We start from the raw sequence: 26,633 nt of genomic DNA on the forward strand, positions 1-26,633 counted from the left end.
TTGGCATTCAGAGAATCTTGTGTTACTTACAACTGGCTGTAAAAGAGTCTGGATCCAGAGGGAGGTTGAAAGTGGTGTTAGGATTAGTCACAGCTTCTTGCAACACTTCTACGACTGCATCGGCTTCTGGAATATCTTCAATCGGTGCCGAACTGTTGAATTGCAGTTCCACGTCTACTTGCGTGTTTCCCATTTGTGGCCTTGAATAACGAGAAGGCGCTATTAATTTCAACTGTGCGCCGCAAAAATTGTGGTATAAGGGTAGTATATTTCAAATCTTACTGAAATCCGATGACAACGGTCCCAAAGAAAAGGGAAACAAACTCTTGGAAGAAGATGAAGTCACACTGTAAAAAGAATCCAACTTTAAAAACATCGGAGTAACTGTAGTGAAAGAATCACCAAATTCCGAAAGTTTACATGTTGATCGTACGCACCATTGACACCACTTGTGTTTCAAGTACTCTGTATCCTTCGCTGCTGCGGTTGTTCAATTCTTCCACAAAAGGTTTCAACAGAGTGGCTGTAAGTAACACAGCTGGTTGCGGAACTGAGAGGGCAGTAGTTGCTGTCCCTTGGGTCGTTGTTGATGATAACCCATCAATGGTAGTTGTTAAACCAAGGAAGGATGTTGGTCCTTGGGTGGCTGTTGGTACGTTTGCTGTTTCGGTGAAAGTAGTTTAAAAGAACTGATCAATTTTCATTGGGACAAAGGCATTATTCTTGTCTCCCAAAGAAAACTCAATATAGGAAACGTCATTCAGAAAAGGTCAGAGCTTGAATTGCCCCTCAAGATAAGCAGAAGTCGATGAGCAAATGAGACGATGGGACGAAGTCCTGAGGAACACCCTGAGGAGGGTTGGGGAATCCATGTCCAGAAAGTAAAAACCCTGCCATAGACTAGCTATAGTCACAGGTGCTTCTATTCAACTGACAGTTAAATTAGCTCGTCTCCACATGTTGAGTGGAAACACCTGTGGCTAAAGCCAAATACTGTCAGGGTTTTTACTTTCTGGAACTGGGTTTCCCAACTCTGACCGTTAGTCATGGAAGTGGATCTGAATGTGTTCATAATGATAGCTTTGAAATCAGTTGGCATTCAGAGAATCTTGTGTTACTTACAACTGGCTGTAAAAGAGTCTGGATCCAGAGGGAGGTTGAAAGTGGTGTTAGGATTAGTCACAGCTTCTTGCAACACTTCTACGACTGCATTGGCTTCTGGAATATCTTCAATCGGTGCCGAACTGTTGAATTGCAGTTCCACGTCTACTTGCGTGTTTCCCATTTGTGGCCTTGAATGACGAGAAGGCGCTATTAATTTCAACTGTGCGCCGCAAAAATTGTGGTATAAGGGGGGTAGTATATTTCAAATCTTACTGAAATCCGATGACAACGGTCCCAAAGAAAAGGGAACCAAACTCTTGGAAGAAGATGAAGTCACACTGTAAAAGGAATTCAAACATCAAAAACATCGGAGTAATTGTGGTAATAGAATCACTTTATTCAGATTTTTCACTTTAAATCTTTATACGCACCATTAATACCACTTGTGTTTCAAGTTCTTTGTATTGTTTGCTGCTGCGATTGTTCAATTCTTCTACAAAAGGTTCAAGCACAGTGGCTATAAGAAACACAGCTGGTGTTGGAACTGAGATGGCAGTAGTTTTTGTTATCGGTCCATGAGTTGTTGATTCTTCAGGTGCTATAAATGGCAAATAGACCACAAAGGAAGTCATTCATCATGAAGCTATTGTGGGTTCATTGTTTATTGATGAATATTTTAAATCTTTGCTTACAAATGACTGCAATTGTTTCTGGAACAACATTGAGTTTGAAAGGGTTGCTGGTACTATTCACAACATGCAGCAGTATGTTTACAACTTCATCGTCTTGTGGGATTTCTTCATGTGATGTATTCCTGAACTTGAGTGCCACTTCCACTTGCGTGTTTCCCATTTGTGGACTTAAAAGTTGGGGGGTGGGGGGAAATGCAGATTATTTGAAATGTTCACAATATCAAGTTATCCATGAAATATTACCTAAATCCAATGAGGGTGGTGTTAATAAAATTCTTCCTAAATGCGCTGATGTAAATGAAGTCACACTGTAAGAAGAATCAAGATCATTAAGAAGGTTATTAAGAAGTCAGAAAATGAGTTTGCTTCAATGTTAACTTGTACGCACGCACCATGTACACCACTTGTGCTTCAAGACGTTTGTATTGTTCACTGCTGCGATTGTTGAAGTTTTCCACAAACGATTCCTTCAGTGTCATCACAAGAGGCACGTAAACTTTTGTTTCGTTTTTATTCACATCATGTCCGCCAACAGAAATGCAAAATGAAATGGTCCCTAGGGTTAAATAAAAGTCATGGTCATACTTCCAAAGTCATTCCTTTGTCACACAAATGTAGATTCCTTTTTTTTTTTACTCACCCAGAAGGACTATCACAGTCCCGGCTCCCATTGCGTCCCTTCTTGCACCTGCTAAATCATCCCATGAACAGATTCACTTTCAACAGTAGCCAGCAACAAGAATCACAATGATTTTGTCACATTTACTGAAAACGTTATTTTTTTCTAAAGATGAATGAAATTACAAATAATCTAAAATCTTCAAATCAAATAAAAAAAATTCAGAAAACATTAAGAATTTGCTCACAAAAATTGAGTACAAAAATACTCAATAATTCCAAATGTTTACAAAGACTCTGGTTAAAAAAGCAAAATTCATTTAAAATGTTGGTCAGAAACAAACTTTAAAATAAAGACCTTTAAAAGATCAACTTACCTTAACCAGAACAAAGTCAATTGAGTCCTTTTTAAGATAAATCCTGTCTAGGTGGACGATGCCACAAACCAACAACCTTTTGTGGCTCACCTTTTGGGCATGGAAGCCGTTTTATCAAGTTATGTGGTGACAATGAGACATCTTTCAGATATGTCACTCTTAATCCGCCAACAATATGCAGCTCTCAACATGACAGCATCTTGGCTCACTGCACTTTGGTGTCCTCCCTGCCTTTTGTTCGGCAATAAAATTTAAAACAACTCTTCGAGATCGCCTGTCAATCAATATGCCACTTTGATGATGAGGCTATTTGCTGACGCGAGTTTATGGCAGAAAGAGTTTTGAACATGACACGTGACAATGAATATAAAAGGAACAAAAAGATTGCTTAAAGGCAAAAAACAAAAATTTATATTAGTGCAAACGCTCTGGTTCATGATCATGCCAATTGGATACGTGATGACAGTTATATTTCCTGTAAGGTCAGAATTAAATTGGAATTATTGTGAGATAATTATTATCATTTCTAATATTAACATTTTGAAGAATGAATTATTGGTATTATGAAAAAATGTTGCACTTTATAAGTTATATTACTACAATAAGTAGGTCCTAACTTTACAGTTTTTAATATTACAAGAATCAAGTTATGATACATTTGAACACATTTTACACAAGAAAAAATAAAAATTTTACCCAAACAGAAATTCATCATTTTTACAACAGATGTAAATTCAGGAGAATCAAGTCTGAATATTGTGAGAAAAACTTGAAAAAAAATTGAAACTATCACAACTTTATTGGTTTCGGTGTAAAAAAAAAAGAAAGAAAGTGTGAAACACGTGCAAATGTGGAGTGACGTGTATTTAACGGGACTTGGTCACAACGTGCTCCATCTTGCGTAACCTTGAAAAGGCAAAATTTCACTTGTCATTTGGCTACCAATTCCTGACGCGTTTTATTTGTTTTCCACAAGTTCCACCGGTTCACTCGCAATCCGACGGCTTAAGTGTTTTCAAAACAATCTGTGCGTATACAGCATATCGACTGCGTTTCGGAGAAATGTGAAGTGAAATTATGATACATCACAATTTCAATATTTTGGCGTATCCCTAGTTCTGACTCAGGTTGGGAATCACAGAGCAACCCACTGCAGTACAACATCACTGCGATATTTTGTTGATAATAATGTGATACCGTAGTTGTGCGCTCATTAATACACTGCGGGAAAACCACGTACTGTATTGTAAGAGTTCGATAGAAGACTCGTTCGGAATTGGGGTCGGAATCGCAGAGTCATTTTCATAGTATTTAGCTTGCTTGCAGTGCTTATCATATGTTGACCTCAAATCAAGTGTAGACTACAGCTTCCTTCCATTTTTCCATATACAGGCTGCAATGGAAAAGGTATGAGTGTGGCTAATTTGAAGAAACTACGATATAAAACAAATTTTCAGTTATTTCACCTTTTTTTTTTTTTTTTTTTAAGTACATAGCTCCATGCGTTCATTCATAGTTTTGATGCCTTCGGTGTGAATCTGCAATGTAAATAATCATGAAAATAAAGCAAACACATTCAATGAGGTGTGTCTAAACTTTTGGCCTGTACTATACATTCATGATAAAGAATAAATTCAATGCCATTTTTTTTTAAAGCAAATTGTGTGCTCACTTGCTTGGCATTTTTCAATTTCAGCTTCTCGGTCAGATTACTAAACTGGAAATACAACTTCACAAAGTGGTAAATGAAAAAGGGAGCCATTTTTTCCCCCATATCTTTTATTTCTTACTACATGCTCGCTCTTTCTTTTTTTTCTTTTCTCTGCTGTGTCTGGATGACGCAACCTTTCTTCGATGTGGACCCATGACTGTGGAATACAAAATAAAGGATAAGAATAAAGTCAAAAATCCTTAAATAATGATTAGATTGAAATGTATTGCACATAAAAGTTACAGTTGTGCCCTACAGGTATGTCAACTTTTGAGCGCACTTGTATGGTGAGAAAAAGACTTAATGCCCATAAAATCCAACATACTGTGACAATTGTTTTGATATTTTCAGAGGTTGAAGTTGACATGAGTATAGATGAATTTTGGTGACGAGTCATAGCAATTTTGTGTCATTAAACATAACATTACATTACAGTTGTGCTTGATTAAAAAATACCGTTGAAGTCACTGTAATATTACACAAAGTTGGAGCATTTCCTTTGGACTTGCCTGCTGATGCTTTTAAAGGACAAGCTTTGCGTTTGTGTCCCGGGCTGGCACAGTTGTAGCAACCCTCCTTGCCTCGGCTTTGGTCACACGAGTGGTCCGGGAGGGCGCAGCGGCCACATGATTGACAGTGTTGCCATGCTTCGGGAAGAGTTGGAAGAAGAAATGTTTGTTAAAAATAGAAACATGGTATTTGGTCTGATTTTTTTACTTTTTTTCACACATGGGAAATCTCTTCCAGTTACAAACTGTACATCTCATATTTTGTTAAAAAAAAAAAAAATTTAAAAGCCCTAATGTACTATAATGCACTTACATGGTTTTACACATCGCTCACACACAGAGCAGTGTTTCCACTGGCGTCCATCCTATAAATTGAAAAAAGAAAGTGTAAAAATAGTCAAATGTTTCAATCCAAAGTTTTAAAAAAAAATAGACTTTTTTTATCCTGTAATGGGAATTCTCTGTTGCCATTTCTTTTCTCATAACACACTTTTTGAGCAAAAATTATATTTGTGACTCCAAACGCACCCGCCCTCAGTTTGTGTAAAATTAATTTTTCTCATTTTAGTTACAGCTTTTCTCGTAGCCTTAACATTTTCCACTGAGACATTTTTTTGTTGATCTTGTGAATTCTAAATGTACTCAAGTAACATGACAAGGTTATCTCATACTGTAAAGTTAGGACTTTTCGCTTAGAATATTCTTGGAAAATTGAGATTTATTCTCATAAAAATGATGTCTTGCAATGTTCTGTTTCTCTCCTAACATTATTTGTATCCTCATTTATTTATTTTCAAAAATAAAACTAGTCTCTAAAACTATAGACTTTAATCATGTAAAATGACAACTTTTCTTGTCTTTATCCTAATACTAATATGATTCTTGTAATATTTTTTCTCATATTTTCTGACTGTTCAATTGAAATGACAACTTTAATCTCGTGTTTTTTTCTTTTGCCTCGTGACAATTTTTTTTACTTATTTACTCTAAATTAAGACTTTATTCTACCTTTAAACTTTTATGTCACAGCATTCCCATTTTTCTTTTAATTCAATATTTATACAACTAAAAACTTTCAAATTTAATAAATTGATGGAATGTAACCACCTTCAAATAATGTATAAAGCCCATCATGAGATTTTACCAATAAACATGCAAATCAACTTCCAAAAAAGGGGAAAGTGAGTACAAATTAAGAGGAACAGATTTTTTTCCCTAAACCTAAATACAGAACAAAACAAAAAGAACGATGTAATTAAACTCAAGGTGTCAGTTTGTGGAACAATCTGGATTATTAAACTAAATCATCTCAGTCAATTTTTTTTTAATGTATAAAAGCACAATTATTGGAAAAATATATATAACACAAGGTCATGGCGTTGAATAATTTTGTTTGTTACATTGAACGTGTCTTGACTGCTTGCTGTCATTTATTTTGTGTTGTGTTGTTTTACTTCTTTCTGTCCCCTTTCATTTCTTTTTTGTAAAGAATGAAATGAAAAATGTGAATTGAAATAGCATTGTTATTTTTAATTATATCATTGGGATTTTTGTACTCATAATATTCTGAAAATGTTCCTCATATTGCTATTTGCAATAGACCTTGTATGCGTTCAAAAGATAAAGCTTGGTGTTTTATGACCTTTTTTTTTAAATCAATGTTTTGGGTTGGACAGCGATGACAAAAGTGATAAAGCTGGAAGTTACCTTGGATGGGCAGACGTTGCATTTGTTACAGTGCTTGTTGAGGGACCACACGTATCTCGCACAAACGGCACAAAATCTAGCGAAATGAGAAGCAAAAGCATTGTTGCTGGGTCGCAACTCTTTCAGAAAGTTGTCTTTTTTTCAATTTTTTGGACGAACATGGGATTACCTGTAACCCTCCTCCTTGGGGAGGACAATTTCAGCAGGAGTGATGTTGGTGAACAATCGGACTGGTGACTGCTTCCTTCCCGTCTTGCCGTGCTTGTACAGGGAATGGTTGTCATAGGCCACCTAGGAGACAAAAATAACTTCAAGATTTCTTGGCATCAAGATGCCACAAAATAGTGGCAGAGTGCTTTCTCACCTGGTAGTCCAGCATAATTAGGGAAGGGAAGCAATCGAGGATGCGAGCTTCGAAGAAATACGGGAAGATCCATATCATGGGCATGTCGACATTACTGCTGTCTACATGTACATAAATGAAAACCAGTAAAATACTTTCCGCATCAGAATGTTCTGGATGCTGAATGAAAAGCACTGACCAGAGCTTTGCTGATTCTTCCATGCCTGTGAGATACAAGAGAAGCTGTTGGCTAGGGGTTTCACCAGGCCCCCAAACGGAGGGTCAGTCACCATCACCACCTTCTCCCCATTCGACTCTCTGAGAAAGTCCTGGAGCACTGCGCTCGAAGCCTAATAAAGAGCACATTTGTTACACACATTTGGATCATTATGTATATTAGTCCCACACTTATTTTTACTACGTTGGGGATCATTAATTACCTCGCTGTCAAAGAAGTGATGATTGAACATGTTATAGTGGCAGAACTTATCTTGGCCGTAGAATTGAGCGTATCTGAGACATAAAGGACATGGGAGGATTTTTTACATTGGCACAGCGCTTGGTACATTTTTCAGAGACGGTTGTGAAGGGTTCCCATGATATGCGCAAGCTGACCTGAAATCAATGTCCAGCAGAAGGCTCTTTATTGGCTTTGCCTTTCCGTCCAAGTTTTCCAACATAATCAGCTCGTGGAGTCTGGGAAAAAAAAATTGGAGTTTTACTGCACGCACACATTTGCTGACTCCCACGTCAATCACCAGAATAGGCCCTGCCTTTTAAAGCCACACACATTCAAAGTCAGTCCAGGTGGTGACGCCAAGTGGACAAAAATAATACCTGCACCTCGTGTGTATTTTTTGTGTTCGGGAACACTGTGTTGAGTTCACTGGCAACAAAAAAAATGCTTACCTGGGTGTGCCCAAGCACAGCACCTTGTTGAAGCCCAGGGTAACCACAGTGTCCAGCAGGAAGCGGGTGGTTGGCTCGGTGAACAGATACTGCGCGTTGCTCTTCTTGTTGTCCAGGGGACGCAGTAGCCTGCTGGGCCGCCTCAACTGGGCGGCGGCCAAGGGGACGCAAACGTGGGCGGCATGCGTGCCTGTCTCGTCGGCGAGGAGGAGGAGCTGGCAATCCTGGCAGAACTTCTTTTCGTCAAGCGGAAGGGAGATGAACTGTTGGAGCCTGCAGGGGTGTGCATGATGATGCAGTCACATTTCACGGCCATCAGACAAGTCCAGTGATTTGCATTTGTGTGCTGTGAGCGATTTATTTAATGTTGATTTGTAGAGTGTTACTTTTTCATGTTAGAAAAAAAACACATCACACAATATGTGTTGGTTCTTTGGGGAGGCTGAAATGACTTCATAGTAAAATAAAATTGTAAAAACACCAAATAAATATGGTAAAAGAGACAATAAAACATTTTATCTGTATTTAAGCCTTAAAATACCCCTTGCTCCTTTTTTACCTTGCGTAGTACTGCTGCTGGCTGAACGGAGGCTTCCTCCTCTTGTTCTCCACCACCCTGGCCAACAATCGGGCCTCTGACAGCTTCAAACCAAGCAGATCAGCCATTGAAACTTATAGAGGTTTTGCATTTGTATAATTTATTGAGTCAAGGCACACGTTACATCAGATTTATTAACACAGGTTATTTGTACCTTCTCCTTCTATCATCTAGTGGACGAGCATTTTATTGACCTGTCTGACTTTACCTTGCTGGCATAGACGAGACCTAATAACAACAACTTTCTGGCAAATGCCTACCTTTTCATCCTCCCACTGGAAAAAGTTGCAGTCTTTCCTGTCTCTGCAAGCCGAGCACGCGTAAAACCTCCTTCCTGTCTCACCTCGTTTCCCTACTTTCTCAAATAATAAAGTCGGTCCTGCAAACGAAATGTTATTGTTATCGCAAAGACGCAGGCTCCTGATCGATTAGCTGGGTCTGGATTCATGTTTACCATGTGGGCATCGCGGCGTTGATGTGTCGTCATCCGTGAGAATAACCTCGTATCCTAAACAGCTGTCACCTAGCCCTCCTGTATCCATTAGGTTAGCGTGTAATTATTATTATTATAAAATCTGTATAACATAAGAAGATGAAACGCGCGGACTCATGTTGTCGAGATACGATTGAGCTTGGAACTTTGTCCCTGTTTGAAAGGCGTGGTCTTGGGCGTAATTGAACGAACAGGAATCACGTGATTAGAAGACTTCCGTGTAGTAAACATACAACCCTTTTTAAACGTACATTAAAAATAATGATAATAATCCAAATTTGCGCTATAAACGAAATTTAACAAAACTGGTTATTAAAAACAAATGTGTAACAGCAGTGTATAGCCGGCAGTAAGTCACGTGACCAAGTCACTTCCTTTTCCTGTTATTATTCGCCCTTATACTGCAGTTATCCTTTTCTCTTGTCACTCTTTCGTTTTTTTTTCTTTTCAAACTAGGAATTGTAGCGGGGATCAAGTGTGGTCGCATACACACACAGACACACTCACCAATAGCAACCCCCTTTTATTATTATTAGTAGTAGTAGTATTAGTACAGTTAAATTAAAGTGTCATGCCCCAAGCTTTGTAGTCCAAATATGAGGCGCGCTTGGCAAAACGAGCTGGGTTGCATTCCTTTGGGGACTACAGTACCCATGTTGTGTTGTACCGCACTCTTCTGCGCGAGCTGCCAGATTAACACCGTTCAGTCAAGGAGGTTCAGGAATTGTCCTTTCATCGTAAAAAATTTTGAGACATAAAGAAAATGTTTTTAATACCTTTGTAACTTATCGATACTCATGGTTAACTATGTAATGAAGTAATATCTTTAATAAAATGTAAGGTTTCGTGGGTGGTTGTATTTGATAATATTTACTAAATACTGTGCTTTTATTTTGGGAATGCTACAAGGAAACTGGTGGACTCCTGCGTGTATCTTTACAGGTCCTGTTTTGCAAAGTGCGTCCACGCCCAAACTGTCTGCGTTAGAGAGGCGTTGCCGCAGTGTCTGCGGGCCCGAATACATCAGTAACATCAAACCAGGAGCCACCAGGCCTCTCCGTTGGGGCCCTCCCAACGAAAAACTCCCCCACGCACCCAAGTAAGGTGGTTAGTGGGCGGCGCGCCGCAGCTGTTGGCATCATTCATGCAGGGCCGGTGAGGAGAGGCTCTTTATTTACAGCGCATCATCTGAATGACAGCATGAGCAGCACTGGTAAGACATTTTGATTGGAGCTAGCCTGTTATGATGAATTATTGGTACTATGCAACCATGATAAATGTGGGAAATTATATTATTACTTTCAGTTTTACAATCTAGCTCCTGTCAATGTGTTTGGTACCCCAACAATCCAACCTATGTACTATTTGGTTCTTGCATGGTTTTCTGATGTTTCCACTGCGGATGGTGACCCTAGCAGCAACGCTCACCCAGCAACCATCCTGAGACCAAGTACTACAAGCTAGTGCCCATCAAGGTGTTAGTTCCGCCACAATCCCAAGTTTTTTCTCCCTGGTGTCAAGGGCTAGACTGGCACAAAAAATCGTCCCTGGCATTTTGACTTAGGCCTGCCGGCCCAGCCCAATTCGTGAGCCCTTGGCTTCCACGTAGCTCTACCACTGATGTTTATTAGTTCAGTTTGCTCTCTATATTGTAAATGGAATATTGGTCAATCCAGCTCTGCTGGTGTCCATCATTGGGTTCTGGAGTTTGTGATGCAGGTGGCGGTTGGCATCCGCAACAAGAACGCTCACCCAGCAACTGTACCAAGATACAGTAAGACAATATCCATCCCCTGGTGTCCACCGCTGTGTTCTGGGTTTGCCACTGTGAATTGACGGAGGGCGTCCCCAGCAGGAGAACACTCTCAGCAACTGTACCCACTCGCCAGACAGAGTACGACATTCTCGTCGTCGTCAAAGTGTTTGACTTCGCTCCAACACTCCAACCTCTTCACCCTGGTGTCAACCACTGGGTTCTGCGGGTGCCACTACGGGTGGCGAATTATGTCCCCAAACTACTAATGTTCTTTGAACTAGCCAATGTTAAGGTGTTTGGTGTTTGGTTCTGGTTTTAGCATTCGGAGCTTGTCACTACAACTGGCAGCTAGTGGTTGTAACAAATGATAGCATGTTTGTTGTTAAATGTTAAGGTGTTTGTTCGCATCTTGTAAGGCATACAGTAGATATTTTCATTATGTGTTTCCATTTTCCTATCATATCACAAAAAATATTATGTTCTCACGATTATGGCATTTTTCTGGTTGAGACAACTTTTCAATTATTATAGAATTTAAGGGTACACATAGTATTTTTTTCTTTTTTGGCATTACGATTATGAGGGAATTGTTGGAAAAATGTCCCCATGTAGGAATTCCTGGACCTAAGAAGTTTGACAACCCCTTATTTAGGGGACCATAATGCAATAGGAAAAACACCCCCAACCCACCTAGTGTCATTCTCTTTGCGCGCCATATGCTTCTATTTATACCACATGTCTGGAATAACACAGAGCGAGAGTGAGCGAGAAAGTCACATGACCGGCGGCTCATTCCAGAGCTGGGGATAGAAGGCACGCTCTATTTTATTATTACACCACTGCTGCATAGCAGACGATCCAGGAGCTCTGAAAAGGTTGCTCGGATATCGTTGAAGAAAAGAAGGATTTAATCCATTGCAATGCCAGAAGAAACAGGTAGGAACGAGCTTGCCATGCCATGAGAAAAGACAAAAAACATATTGGGCTGCTTAAGTGAAACACCTGCAGCAGGTCGGGCCTCTGGTTATGTAAGTGTGGAGCACAGCTCCAGCCTTGAGGCTACCTGCTTTACGAATGGAGCATTTCATATTTGTTTGGAAAATTCTTCACATCATATGTAATATGATGGGAATGTACCTGAGCATTCCAGACTCCCTATCTTAAAAAACAAGTAACATTAAAAATAATTTTAATGGGAATGATGAGTTTCTGTGTAGTATAATATAAAAAAAACATATATACATTTAAAGAAGAACATTAAGGAAATTATTGGAAAACTCAGAATGCTTTAACCTTATGATTTAAAATTATCTTTATGCACTGTATTTACATGTATTAAAAAAATGTCTTGATGCTTTCACATTTTATTAATAATGATTTTGTAACCAATTTTATCTTGTTTTTCTAATGTTTGTTTTACCATTAGAATTATTTTATATTATTGGGGATTTTTGCATGTTCTGCACTCCTATTTCTCACTAAAATAATTTTCCCATTAAAAAAAAAAGCTCTGAACATATCTTAATGTTCTGAAATCACAATTTTTGATATATACATCATATTTTATACAGTAATAATTATCATACTTTACAAATTAATTTAGTTAGTTTTATTCTTTTTTTTTTTTAGTTATTATGGAATAGGTGAGTCTCTGAATGTTGTGTACTTTTGTTTTTTGTTGAAAAATGTAGTTTTCAAAAATCATTGTGAATGTATTTAATTAATTATTTTTTTTAAAGTGCCTTTGGGATGGGAAAATATCCCCCAGCAAATATATTATTTTATGTTAAGAAAAACAACATTTTATTGTTTCCATGTATTGTAAAACAATAATATTATATTGTACAGTATTCCCAAATATAATTATTAAAATATATATATATACATACATATGTGTTAAAATTTAATCTTGTTTTTCTATTTCCTTGGCCCTCTTGTTAAACCTGCTCAGCTTGTGTTTTGGCTGTACAGTAACGCTGCTTCAAGAGTTAACAACAATGCACAAGGCTTAATTTGTGAGCCAGTCACACCCACATTGAGATTTAAGCATCCTTTGTATTTGGGTTTACCTGTCAAAATCTTTTCAAACAATGTTGAAACCATGGCAGGTTTTCGGAATATTTGGAGCTCCTCTTTCCATGCAAATGTTGTAATGAGTTTTAGTGAACAGATGGGCGTCAGTGCTGTGGGAAGTTAACACAAACACTCCATTAATTAATTAATTTCTTTCACTATTATTTGAATATGTAGGTGGGGCATGAGGGGAAGCAGAAGTAAAACAGGCCAAAATCCAGATGTATGTATGCCCCCCCCCCTTTACATAAGGAAAATGCTGAAGCAACACATAGTGTTGTTGGGCTTCTTCAGACAGCAAAGTCAAGTCAAAGTTGCCCGCTTTGGTAATGTGAGCATTGGACCACGCCTCCAAATGCGATAGTTCAGGAACAGGAATGCTGTTGAGTATTATGGGGTATCCTATTTTTAAACAGAGCATACAGTATAGCCTGGCACCTTTAAAAGGGGTTTCATGGTATAGTCTAAGGGTGGGCAAACTCGTGGGCTCATCCAATAAAAAAATAAAAAATAAATCCACCTGGTCGTTGGTAGATGAGCTGAAATAAAAGGGTTTTATTTAAGCTAATAAAATGTATCCTCCTTCAAGTTTTAGTTCCTGTTAGTTACTAGTTACACACATGACCTTGAGCAAGGAACCGCATGCTGCTTCACCGAATCTAATAACAAAGACATTTATTTTCTGAGGTCGAAGTTGGTCTCAGTTCACAAGTGAACTTGAACCTCCAGGCTATGCGCACTACGGATGAGGGGATGAAACCGGTTTGCTGACATAAAAGTTTCCTGTGAAAATGAAGGCAATTAAGCCAAACCCTTAAGGCAGCTTCCTGGCAAAGCTCATTCACCAATGAAGATGAACAGCAGCTCCAATACTGTCAAATATGCATTCCCACGCACAAATTCTTGACGTCCGTCTGTATTTGTGTGTGTGTGTATTGCCCTTTAGTGATTCAGCAGCAGGCTGTGCAAAGCCCAGCGGCACAGCAGAAACCAGGACGAGGCCCTGTTCCCTGCCAGAACTGCGGGAAGCCTTGCAAAGGGGAGGCCCTGCGAGTCCAAAATAACCATTTCCACATCAAGTGCTTCGTTTGTAAAGGTGTGTACCACTCACTTGTTTGTCCTCAATTTTCATGTTGCAGTGAATGAAAACATGGATGCGCTAACTTTGGCAGTCTTGGGAACCTAACTTTATGAGTTTGGCAGATTGGAACATCGCTCTAAGAATCACTTTTTAATTACTGAAATTGCGAGGATGGTCTCGTTTTGACTTGCAAACTTGACCGGTCTGGGGAACCTTACTCCATTATTCTTTACACACAAAAGCAGCATAGCTAGGAGCAGTCCAGTAGAAAAAAAGCACAAACTTATGTTGACTTGCCATGCATTTCCGGTCTTATTTCAAGATATTGGTACTCGTGACGGCCCTCTTATGGCCGTTTCACAATCAGGAAATGAAAATTAGAAGAATAGAAAATTGCCATTAATTTCATGCATTTATAAGGGAAAATGCTATATTGCTATATATAGGTATTTCTTTAAATATATCTGTCATATTTTTTCGGCGAATTTTATGTATTAAAAGTACTATTAGTATCAGTACTTGGTATCGGTGACTACTCCCAAAAAAATCTATTGAAAATCCTAATTGACTTGCTTGCTAACTTTGCCTGCCTAGGGAGCATTACTCCTTTGCTTAATTAATACGGTGTAGGAGCATAGTAAGTATAAGTCCAGTAAAGAAAAACATCAGCTAACTTAAGTTGCTTCATGTTTACTTGCTAACATTGCCAACTTGGGGAACCTTACTCCATTATTCTTTACACACAAAAGCAGCATAGCTAGGAGCAGTCCAGTAGAAAAAAAAGCACAAACTTATGTTGACTTGCCATGCATTTCCGGCCTTATTTCAAGATATTGGTACTCGTGACGGCCCTCTTGTGGCCGTTTCACAATCAGGAAATGAAAATTAGAAGAATAGAAAATTGCCATTAATTTCATGCATTTATAAGGGAAAATGCTATATTGCTATATATAGGTATTTCTTTAAATATATCTGTCATATTTTTTCGGCGAATTTTATGTATTAAAAGTACTATTAGTATCAGTACTTGGTATCGGTGACTACTCCAAAAAAAATCTATTGAAAATCCTAGTTGACTTGCTTGCTAACTTTGCCTGCCTGGGGAGCATTACTCCTTTGCTTAATCAATACGGTGTAGGAGCATAGTAAGTATAAGTCCAGTAAAGAAAAACATCAGCTAACTTAAGTTACTTCATGTTTACTTGCTAACTTTGTCAACTTGGGGAACCTTACTCCATAACTCAACAACATAGCACCATAGTAAGTGTCAGTTCAGTAAAGGAAAACAGCAGCTTTTAAATGACTGAAATTCCAAGAATATAGACATATCAATGCTCTAATTTCGCCCTCCTGGAGAACCTTAAACTTAATTCTTCTCACCATATGAAAGCAGGCATCAAATCCTAAATCGGGACAAGAATGTCCAAATAACTAGACTGTGAGACATACAATGCATACCTCTCACATTCTTGCAAAAAGACCCAACAAACCTTCACACATTACTGCAAGTTGACACGCATGTTTGTGCAAAATGCTTCGGCTTGGAAGTAAACATGAGAGTAAAGATACCGGAAAAAAATCGACTCCAACCTACTGGTCGCTATGTGGAACTATTTTACTGTGAAATGATGGCGCTCGCTTTTGTTTGCCTTTGGACAGCATGCGGATGCGAACTGGCCAATGGGGGCTTCTTCCTGCGGCAGGGCGAGTACATGTGCACACTGGACTACCAGCGTCTGTACGGGACTCGCTGCTTCAGCTGCCAGGACTTCATTGAAGGAGAGGTGGTGTCCGCCCTGGGCAAGACCTACCACCCACATTGCTTTGTCTGTGCCTCCTGCAAGTAAGAAACCAGAAAATCAAAACGCGTTGTACACACTGAATATGTGGGAGAAAAAAAAATTAACTACTATTTTATAGTCTTTCAAGTACATAAAAAATGATCTGTTTTAGTTCTTACGTAAATGCGTGTAGCTCAGCTGATTTCTTTATTTTCTTAAAATTGTTTGTGTACCATAGGAACTATAAAGATATTTTAGCTCTAATGTAGTTGAAGTTAGCTGAGAAAATGTCTTTATTTTTCTCAAGCTGTCTCCTGGCTTATCATTAGAACTCCAAATCTAGAAATTAATATAATATATACTTTAAATGAATTAAGTTAAGCACATTCTTTAATTTTGTTCAATTAAATTTATCCATTTGAGCTCTCCAATACGTGGATTTTGCTTAGACGATCTCTTTATTTTGCTCAAGCTGTCTTTTCTCTTACAATAGTAACTCAAAATTAATTTTAGCCTAGAATTTTTTTTTTTCTTAGGCTGTCTTCTCTCAACCTTGGAACTAAGAATTCATTTTGTCATCTTAAATATACAATAATATAATGGCCCAAGTCATATTTTGACAAAAATATTTTTTTGCCTTAAACATCTTCTCAGGATGCTGGCCACATCTGTTGCAATGTAAAAAGGTGGGTCAAAAATAATCCAGTTTGGGTCAAAAATTGACCGGTGCGCTATTTGGGACAATTTGACCCTTTTTTTTGTTTTGTTATGTACAAACAAATTGTGTTAAACAAAACAGACCCAAAAATGGGTGAAATTGACCCAGTTTTGTGCAAAATGACGCACGTGGTCCAGTTTTGACACAAATTGGTTATTTTTTTTACCTAACTGTTCTGAGCGTGTAAAATTGGCTTCATAGTTAGTTAAACAGATCATTCAATTCTACCGCTGAAATTAAATTATTACTTATAATATAATCATTATTTGGTTCAATTTTTCGTCTTTCCTGAAAACATTGAAAAAAAAATCATTTTAAGGAGGGTGACAATTTATAACGAAGGAGAATTCAGTGCTATGTTTTGCTCAAGCTATCTCCTCTCTTACCATAGAGACAAACAAAAAGAATCTTATTTTCCTTGCAATGTTTTCAAAGCTGCTGCATTATCATCGATTTATGTTGCAGGCAGCCATTTCCAGCTGGTGACCGAGTGACTTTTAATGGGAAGGAGTGTATCTGCCAAAACTGTACCCAGCCTCTTCCAGCGAATAGCCCTGCGCCCATCCAAGCTGTCCACAGTCAGTAATGCCTTCATGACACCATCAGGGGTTTTCACATGTAGCTGTACATTTCAAAGTCAACTAGATTGTTGGTTCCCGTCTAGATTGCTGTGGCTGCGGGAAAGAGTTTAAAAATGAACAGTCCCTCGTAGCCCTGGACAAGCACTGGCACCTCGGCTGCTTCAAGTGCAAAGTGTGCAACAAGGTCCTCAATGCCGAGTACATTAGCAAGTGAGTCCTTCGACGGCAGCCGCCACGTGGATAATATTTCTTTCTTTTTTTTAAAATTGGTTCCTTCCTGTTTTTACAAGGGACGGGATCCCCTTTTGCGAGATGGACTACCACGCCATGTTTGGCATCCAGTGTGAGAGTTGCAAGAAGTACATCACTGGAAAAGTCCTGGAGGTAATCCATTTTTATGACTGATGGCACTCTGCATGGCTCCACCTAGTGGTCACATGGCAGTTTCAAGTCTCCAAACTCCCAATGGTCTTAAGAGGGTTTGTTTGTCGCTCAACAGGCCGGGGAGAAGCACTATCACCCATCATGTGCTCGCTGTGCCCGTTGTGAGCAAATGTTTGCGGAAGGAGAAGAAATGTACCTCCAAGGTAGAGCCAAAAGACATTTGGAGAGTTTGCCCAAATGTATGCGGGCGACTATCACCGAGGACTAAAAACTTGTCCCTGTCCTGTAGGATCTTCAATCTGGCATCCCCCATGCAGACAAGCTGCCAAGCAGGAGGAGAAGAATAAGGTAAGGACTTGGCACTAATACAGTGCAGACTTTATTATGTGTTCCAGGCAGGGTTATTATTATAGTTAACAAAAACTAAAATTGGAAAAAAAAGAAAACTATAGATTCAAATTCAAACATTTTACGTTTATGAAACTAATTAAAGCAATTAAAACAAATTAAACTATAATTAGAGTGAAAATGTCCTTTGTTATAATACTCCATATTAGAAACAAGTACTAAAACTAAGAAAAACTAAACCAAAACCAAGTAGTTTTTATTTACGTTGAAAATAACAAACTTGCTCTAAAAACTATTTAGAATGAACTGAATTTAAAAAAAAAAAAGCCAAAATGAAATAAAAACTAACTTTAATGGAAAATCCCAAACTATTATCACCCTGGTTCCAGGTGACTCGGACTTCGTCTGAAAGCATCACGTCCGTCCCGGCGTCCAGTGCCTCGGGCTCTCCCAACCGAGTCATTTTTGTAAGACACTTGCAGCGATTTGACTCAACTCTCCAGCTGTTAGCAATTCATTCATTCCCACTTTTTCATCTGGGTTGCCAGGCCAAGCTCGGAGAAGAAATGCTGGACTACAAGGACCTGGCAGCCCTTCCGAAGACCAAAGCCATCTACAACATAGACCGACCGGACATGCTGTCATACTCGCCCTACGTGAGCTACGCGTCTGAAGAGCGGCACTATGGCGAGGTAGACTAGTGGGGTGACAAGGGTCTGGTGTCATGGGTCGGATATTTATATATTTAATATTGCGCATCCAGGGCGACGGGGAGAAGTCACCATGTCAGCATAGGCCCGGCAGCCCCAGTTCCAACAGCTCCATGGGGGGCTACGGACGTTACACTCCGTGCCGTTCCCCTCAGAACAACAGCCGACCAGGTACTGCTGTTGACTATCTCATGATGTCAACCATGCCATGAATTCACCGTGTTTATCATATCGCTTTAAATATGACACATTGAGTATTATGCAGTGTTCCAGTGTTTTGGAGCTCTTCCATGTGACACAATATTTGACATTCAGGACCAGAAGTAGAGTGCAAGTTCACCTCCAGCTTGGCCAGGGATTCCCCTTCCCTCCCCGTGCACCATTTCCAGGGGACTGAAGGGTGTAGCGGTGCCGCTAAGGCCACGCTATGGGGTGGGGGTAGAGGTGTGTCGTTACACCTGAACCCAACCACCTTGTCCATGCTACAACAGCACAACTTCATCCCTTACTTCCGAGGTATCTCCACCGAGGCCTCATTCAATGCAGGCAGTGGGCAATTTGCTGGATGGGGTGGGCAAAAGCTCCCACAAGAGCCTCTCAGTCCATTAAGGAGTATATTCTGCTCATATCATGATTGGGGTACCAGGCATCTATTATTCCCACATAGATTTCGAGGCCTTTGTTGGTTTGGATGCATTTTTACGACACCAATTAATGACGTGGTAATAATAATGAATGTAACAGTACAGTATTACAAAAGAGCATGGGTTATAATTAGCTCATTCAAACCCAAAAACTTCAAAATATGATTTTAATACTTTATCCTGCACTCACAAAAAACGTATTTATATGTTTTTTATACTAGAGCATACAGAAGGCTGTGATTCAGCCTCAGACCTGAAGAGGTCGCTTAAAACAATGGTAGTTATTACAAAATACAGCCAGAAGATGGCAGCAAAGTATAAGAGACCAACCAGGGCCATGTTGCAAAAAAGCTCCTTTTCCCCAGTGTTTTGAACAGGTTTGTGAATAATGATGAAACTATATTCTAATGCTAATGGTTGCAAAATGGAAACACATACAAATATATATTTTTTTCTGATAAAAGAAGAGACTTTAATCTTTCTTTTGGTAGGTTCCATATTTTATAGCAATAGAACACAATATTCTGTGAGCCTTGCAAAATCAGTCAAAATCCAGTAGAACAGCCGCAAACAAAGTCGGTTGCTTCAGTGAAAATGGATTAATGACCGCCTCTTAGTTGCAAAGAATTCCAGTCACAACACAGCAGACACGTCCACGTCAAATTTTAGCTTTAATAAATTTAACAATAATGCATCTATTTGTGAAGACTGAGGTCAAGTTGTATTTTACGATTTTGAAAATGTGCAGAATTTCACAATTTACTTCATGTTAAAGATTAGATAGCTCTTAATATGAAAAGAAACACAAATCAATATCACACACGTTGTTTACAGTACAGTACATATTTTTAATTGTAACTCAATTTTATGAATTATTCTGAAATTACTGTATCAATGACTAAAAGATGCAGCCATATTTCTATTAGTTTAACATTTTTTTAAAGCATGAAAAATTCGAAAAAAATATTTGATTGTACATTTTATCTTACATTTAGAACAGATACAAAATTTGCAATTAGAAGTCAATTATTAATTAATTACGATTAATAATGTAAATCGCCTTGTACCTCTAGTTATAATTAATCTAATGACATTGAAATCCAACCCCAAAAATACCTGATTTTATTATGGCTTCCGTGGCTGACTGAATAGTAGATTTTTGTTCTTTTTGCCTTACCATTCACATCCATTGTCACCTTTAGCTTTACAGATGCCATGCCTAGGTGTTTTAGTACCGTTGACCATATTGTTCCGTACCATCAATAGCACCAGCAAATCCCCCATTGTCTGAATTTCATTTGGGCTCCAGTGGACTTGAAGAATGGCGTGCTGTGATGCATCCCGGCCGGCTTTTCACCAAAATTTCCGTCCTTTAACGGCTGTTTTGTTTGAAGCATGACATCCTAATAATCTCCTAATTATCTCTCAGGGTTCAAACAGGACCCCCTACCTAGGACATCCTTGCATCTCGCTTTCCCTTCCCCTAATGGTAAAACACCGGTTCTCTTCCATCCCTCCGCCTCAGTGGAACGGTTAGCCGCTTTTTGTGATGTCGTCATGTTTTGTGGTGTCGTCGGGTCCGTTTGATTTTCTCATTCTGCTTGCTCCACCCTCATGTGTGTGTGGATTTGTCAAGCTTGTCGCCACTTCTAGGGTGTTCGTAGAGGCATATAAGTCCCCGTACATTGTCATTAACTCCATGAACCTCATCGTGCCTCACTTTATGCTACCTACCGTGAAGCATACTTCCTAAACTTGGCCAACTTTCTACATGTTAGTATTTCTCACCCCCATATCTTCCACTCAAACACTGTGCTGATCTCAAATCCAAAGTGAGCCATTGACAGGGTTCTGTTCATCATTACTGTGGTTTACGAAGCTGAATTTTACAGCCAAGCTGTCGGAGACCATTCCGAGCTGCTGTAACAGCACTGCTGTGTGTGTGTGTGTGTGTGTGTGTGTGTGTATGTGTGTGGTCCGAGTGACGCTCTTCCACAACCAGTGACTGGTATTGCCTGTGATAGGTAAGGGGCTCTCAAAACAAGGGTCCTGGATTTGCAAAAAAATTATGTTGTGTCATTTAAAAAAGTGCATACCTACAAACGGGGACCACTGTCCAATAAAACAAACATACTGAACTAAATCCTCCTCAATAGCTTAGCTCTAGTGTTAATTTTATCAGCCATTTTTAAATTTTGTCTCAGTTTTAGTCCGGTTTCAATCATGCTTGTCGACTATAAATCTAGCATTTTAGTTTTTATTTTAGTCCAAGAAAAGCATAATTTTATTTGTCTAGTATTATTTTTTGTCAGCAGAAAAAGTTGAACATTTCGGATCCAAAACTATTTCACATCAAATTCTCATCTTTCCGATGAAAAACAACTTGACACACAATTGCAGTATATCAACAAGAGGCTCCATGCTACAAGCTAGTGTCACAGTGACAGATTAGCAGAGACAAGATTTTAGAAAATCATATAATTTTCGTTCGTTTTTGTTCATGCACTAAAAATTTCCACACATTTTATTACAGTTTTTCTTAAGGGAAGTACATTTTCGTCTCGTCTTCATTAGTCGACGAAAACGCATACTGATTTAGTCCCAGTTATTGTTTATTAATGAGTGTTTTAGTCCAATCTAGTCGAGTTTTAGTCCGGTGTAAAATGTGTGTTGTCAAAATTATTTTTGTTTAGTTTCCATTAACTTAGCTCGGGCCAATTAAAATCTATAATATGATTATGATGCGTCATTGCATAAATCGGACACCCTTGCATCAATTAAAACGTTTTTGTCTTTTTGAATGAATTTGTTATCGCAACATAGCCAACTTGTTAATAATTCTTTTGCATTTTAGGGTACATACAAATTTCTCCCTGGACCCTTAAAGTTTGAGAACCCCTAGCTAGCATAGTGTGGTGCATCCGTTTGAGCCATTGCTAGTGAGAAACGTCAACGACTGCGGCAATTCACTAACCCGACTCCACGTTGCTCTTTGTACCCGATGCTCACCTGTCATCCGTTCCCGACCGGAGGAAGTGAAAGTGGTCGAAGTACCCCCAGCCTGTCCGCCTACTCTGACGGAAAATCCCCGTCGTCCACCTCGACGTACATGGCTGCACCTCGCCACTTTCACATACCAGGTAGGAAAATAACACACAACTTGCACCAATTAAGTGCTTTTTATTTGATGGATTTAATCTTATGCTCATGAATAACCTCTCAGTGCCCTGCGACACAGATCAGTGACTGTGTTACATTTACAAATTAAATGCATGGATGACATGAAATTATTATTTTTTCTGTCTTGACCGGAGCTCTGCAATGCAAATTTATTTTGGCTTGCCATCCCAAATAACTGCTAACTCATGCTTCTCTCTCTCCCTCTGTCTCTCTCTCTCTCTCTCTCTCTCTCCACTCCACTCTTCCTCTCTCTCTCTCCGATGTTGGCTTCTTTAATTTGATTCCCCTCTCTTTGCCTATTCCCATTTTCAGAGACTGAGGTCAAAGATAATATCTATAGAAAAGCCCCCATCTACAAACAGCATGGTACAGTCCACTTCCTATTTAACACTTCCCTTTCTTAGTTTAGTGTTTCGCATGCACCTTTTCTGCTCCTCATTCCTTGCAGACTCATCAGAATGACATGCATTGGGTAAATGTAAAAATGCGTTTTCCATAACATAGCTACTTGCTAAATATTCAAACATATCTCTACAAGAAGATACTCAACCGTACAGGACGATCTATTGGAAAAATATGACTTAACTTTTTATCCTGGTCTGCGTGTGACTTTGTCCAAACGTTCGACTCTTTCGCAGCTTCCAGAACATCCTGGCAGGATGGCGACGATGGCAAGGTGAGCGAGTCATTTCCAATTTGTTGTCGCTATTCTTTGTTTTTCCCAAGATGATGTTCTTTTTTTATATCTTTCAAGAACAATTGTGTATTTTTCAGGATATACAATGTATACAGTATATGATAGCACAGTGGTGTCAAAGTCCGGTCCTCGAGGGCCTGAGTCCTGCATTATTTAGAGGTTTCCCGTGTTCAACACAGCTGATTCATATTTAAGCTCATCAGCAAGCTCTGCAGGAGCCTGATAATTATCCTGATCATTGAATCGGGTGCGTTGGAGAAGAGAAACCTAAAAAAAAATGCAGGACTCAGGCCCTTGAGGACCGGATCTTCACACTTGAACAAATGCATATTGTTTCAAGAATGTAGTCTTAGGGTGTAGGTTTTTTTTTTTTTAAGAAAAAGAGAATTTAGATTTTAATTCCAAGAACAATGTTAATTTTCTCAACAACAAAAATAAAAGCCATATTTTTTCAAGAATAAAATGCATATTTTTCAACAATATTCCGGGGGGGGGGGGGGGGGGGAATTGGGGTTCTGAGAACAAAAGGCAAAAAATGATTATCCCACCAAAATATTGTTTTTCTTTCTTCCATTTTAGAGGGGCAGTTGGATGATCATGAAGAGCGACATTGATGGACATATGGGTCCCGAAGACCACGACCCGTCCAAGTCAACCTGCAGTTTGCCAATGAATATCTCTCGGCCAAGTGAGTCACGTGTTTGTTTGGGAGTGTGGTGCCAATTAAAAAGACCTCGACCCATTAAAATAAATGTGTCTTTTCTAATTTTTTGACAGATTTTCCTCATAATAAATCTGCATCTTTACCTGGTTACGGAAGGAATGGCATCTACAAGGTGAGCTACAAAATGTATTTGAAAGAGGCATCAATTTATTATTTGTAGAGATTTGATATATATAGGATATAAAAATTTGACACACCGCTTAGTCAAGGTGGACTTCAGCTCTCTAAAATTATATTTAAATGATTTATTTTGGACTTTTTGTTGATGTTATTATTATTTTGTATTTATTTTTTAAAGGCTGCTGAGATGGCTGAGGATGAAGTCGATCCAGACTCACAAAGCTGGGGAGGCACGAGAGGTAAGATTTTTTTTCACTGAAGTATTAATGGCTTCTTCTTCAAGTATTTTTTTTTCCATTTATGCTTCATTTTATTAATTCTACATTTTTTCCTTTGGTGTTGCTCAGAGTACAAGGTACGTTTCGATTTTTGTGAGTAAATGTGAATATTTTACAATTAGATACTATGAGCATTTAATAAATTTGGCTTAAAATAATACCTCCAGGTGTACCCTTATGAAATGCTGGCGGTGACACATCGAGTAAAAGTGAAGCTTCCCCGAGACATCGATCGCACCCGACTGGAGGTGAGCGTCAATCAACATTTGCTCAAATCATTTCCTAATGACTACATAGGGATTTAGAGTTGACTTTGTAGGAACTATCTATATAAAAATCCCTAAATAGTGAATAAGCAAAGAATTCTGAACTCGGCCGCTGACTTTTGTCTCTCCTGGTTGGCCAGAGACATCTCTCACCTGAAGACTTCCAGAAGGTGTTCGGAATGACTCTGGATCACTTTGAGCGTCTGGCCCTGTGGAAAAGAAACGACTTGAAGAAAAGGGCTCGTCTGTTTTAGAAAGGAGCCGACCAGTGTTCAGCGTTTGCAGCCCCCGCACCCCTCGCTCCAAAGCTTTATGTGTGCAATATGATGGGAATGTTGGACTGGCGACCTTACGGATGAGCTGCAGTAATGTGTGCATGCCCCGTGCTTGTAGCGTCACCCACACTCAAACATCAGCTTTAAGATCCCTTTCCTGCCCGAGTTTTCTCAGCATCATTTAGCCCAAAAATCCTATATTCACGTCCGTCGCCATGGAAAGTTGCCCATTTTTCTTCATTCAAGTTAGCATTTTTTTCCAATTAATTCCCGTGGAATTATGATCTTTTTTTTCACATATTACCAATTTATGCTTGTCACATTGCGCTTTCTTCCTCCTCATATTCTGACTTATTTTATCATAACACTACAACTGTTTTATCGTAATACTAAAACTTTATTCTTGTCAGTTTCTGACTGTCTCATATTTCATTTTCTGCTTAAAATTGGGAAGTTGTAATGTTATGAGAAAAAGTTGTCATGTTATGATTTTTTTGCTTTTTATTGTGATGACTTAAGTCTTGTAATGTTACGCCATAAAGCTTGATAAAATGTCAACTTTGTTGTAATATCATCACTTTATTTCTTGTGTTTTGACGACCTCATTGTTGCATTGCAACTTTATTGTCATACATTTATGACTAACACTGGGTTTGAGAATTTTGTCATATTAAGACTTTTTTTTCTAATATTCTGATTACTTTTTTCATATGACTTGACTCACATAACAATACAAGTTATGCTTGTAATATTCCGGCTTTTTCGTGTTTTATTACAATTTTATTTTCATAAACTTCTGACTTTTTTCTTGTAATGTTACTTTATTCGTGTAAAGTTTCAACATTTTCAGATGATATTACAATTTTCCTCTGATAACATAATGACTTTTCTCGTTATATTAAGATTTCATTCTTGTAAGTTTCCAAATTGTTCATGTAAATTGTCGGACTTCATTCTCAGAACATTACAAAATTGTCTTGTATTGTTACGACTTTACTCTCATAACATTCTGACTTTTTTCTTGTAATATTACAAGTTAATTCTTGTAAGTTTGCAGCTTTTTCAGGTAATATTACAGTGTTATTGTCATAATATCAACATTTTTATTGTAGTTTGTCTCTCATATCGTTGCTTCCCGTTCATTTTTGCGGTTTGCTGCTAAATTTTCGTAAGAACATCAGATGTCATGTTTTTCCACTGGCCTCTAAATTTTTGGGGATACACACACACACACTCACACTGTACCATCTTTTCTTTCTATTTTCAATTTTGCACTGAGTGACTGTTGAAGCCATGAATCCAAAACTATAGCGTAGTATATCGTTTCAGCTTTATTTATTCATCCCGCTTTGTTTGTTGTTTGAAAGCTACATGACATAGTGCAAAACTAAAACAACAATACTGCAAGATGTAAGCATCTACTACTGACTACATAAACAATATATTGTATAGGATGTATTTCTGTATACAACCATTGCATGATAATGATACTTTTTTGTTAGAATTATATTAAGTGAAATGAAGGATCAGCTGCTCGCCATAATTTAGGGATGTTTTGATTTTATTTGTATTTTTCTGAAGTTACATACATATCGAGTTTATTTTGCGCCTTGTAAGTAAAACACTAACGGTTTCCTGTTTCTATTATTCCTCTGCCATTAAAGTGCTTTAACCAACTGCAACCTGGCCAACTGTTAATTGGAATTGTGTTTATTTTATTTTATTATTTAACAATAATATAAATATGTATTTTAATGTGTAATCATGTCTATCTACAGTTTTAAAATGTATTTCTAGTACTGAACAAGAAGGAAGAGCAGTGGCTTTAAAATGTATTAATCATCCTATCTTTTAAAATATATTTTTAATGAATATAAAGTATTTGTTTATATTTAAAAGTAGATTTTATAATTTGAAATATATGGGGGCTTAACAATGTGGTAAAAATGCATCTTA

At 38.5% G+C, this 26,633-nt stretch overlaps 2 protein-coding genes across 6 annotated transcripts; one reads left to right on the top strand and one right to left on the bottom strand.

The window, feature by feature from the left end:
• Positions 1–1,553: 1,553 nt before the first annotated feature.
• On the bottom strand, positions 1,554–9,304 carry zcchc4 (zinc finger, CCHC domain containing 4). The gene is made up of 18 exons (XM_077544591.1): positions 9,023–9,304; positions 8,829–8,947; positions 8,530–8,612; positions 7,971–8,243; positions 7,677–7,757; positions 7,502–7,574; positions 7,261–7,411; positions 7,083–7,183; positions 6,888–7,009; positions 6,719–6,794; positions 5,325–5,376; positions 5,012–5,149; positions 2,792–4,659; positions 2,437–2,487; positions 2,189–2,352; positions 2,040–2,104; positions 1,797–1,963; positions 1,554–1,702 (listed from the first exon to the last, which is right to left on the bottom strand). The coding sequence occupies exons 1-13, from the start codon at positions 9,108–9,110 to the stop codon at positions 4,571–4,573; spliced, it is 1,446 nt and encodes a 481-aa protein (XP_077400717.1). The 5' UTR covers positions 9,111–9,304; the 3' UTR covers positions 1,554–1,702; positions 1,797–1,963; positions 2,040–2,104; positions 2,189–2,352; positions 2,437–2,487; positions 2,792–4,570.
• Positions 9,305–9,893: 589 nt separating this feature from the next.
• Positions 9,894–26,359, top strand: ablim2 (actin binding LIM protein family, member 2). 5 transcript variants are annotated; one of them, XM_077544313.1, is made up of 21 exons: positions 11,591–11,753; positions 13,837–13,986; positions 15,631–15,814; positions 16,936–17,048; positions 17,135–17,261; positions 17,342–17,435; positions 17,551–17,638; positions 17,725–17,783; positions 18,173–18,250; positions 18,332–18,475; positions 18,547–18,664; positions 18,809–19,009; positions 22,170–22,277; positions 22,630–22,683; positions 22,956–22,993; positions 23,594–23,702; positions 23,792–23,850; positions 24,037–24,097; positions 24,206–24,213; positions 24,304–24,384; positions 24,543–26,359. In XM_077544313.1, exons 1-21 carry the CDS (start codon positions 11,738–11,740, stop codon positions 24,654–24,656), a joined length of 2,004 nt encoding a protein of 667 aa, XP_077400439.1. In that variant the 5' UTR covers positions 11,591–11,737; the 3' UTR covers positions 24,657–26,359. The 5 variants fall into 5 exon arrangements, 1 of the variants encoding a protein (XP_077400439.1); XR_013288341.1 differs by lacking the exons at positions 11,591–11,753; positions 18,809–19,009; positions 24,543–26,359 and adding exons at positions 9,894–10,274; positions 20,567–20,626 and having other exon boundaries at positions 24,037–24,213; XR_013288340.1 differs by lacking the exons at positions 18,809–19,009; positions 24,543–26,359 and adding an exon at positions 20,567–20,626 and having other exon boundaries at positions 11,592–11,753; positions 24,037–24,213.
• The last annotated feature ends 274 nt before the right edge of the window (positions 26,360–26,633 follow it).

Source organism: Vanacampus margaritifer, chromosome 15 (genome assembly GCF_051991255.1).
Source record: "Vanacampus margaritifer isolate UIUO_Vmar chromosome 15, RoL_Vmar_1.0, whole genome shotgun sequence".
Classification (NCBI taxonomy): domain Eukaryota; kingdom Metazoa; phylum Chordata; class Actinopteri; order Syngnathiformes; family Syngnathidae; genus Vanacampus; species Vanacampus margaritifer.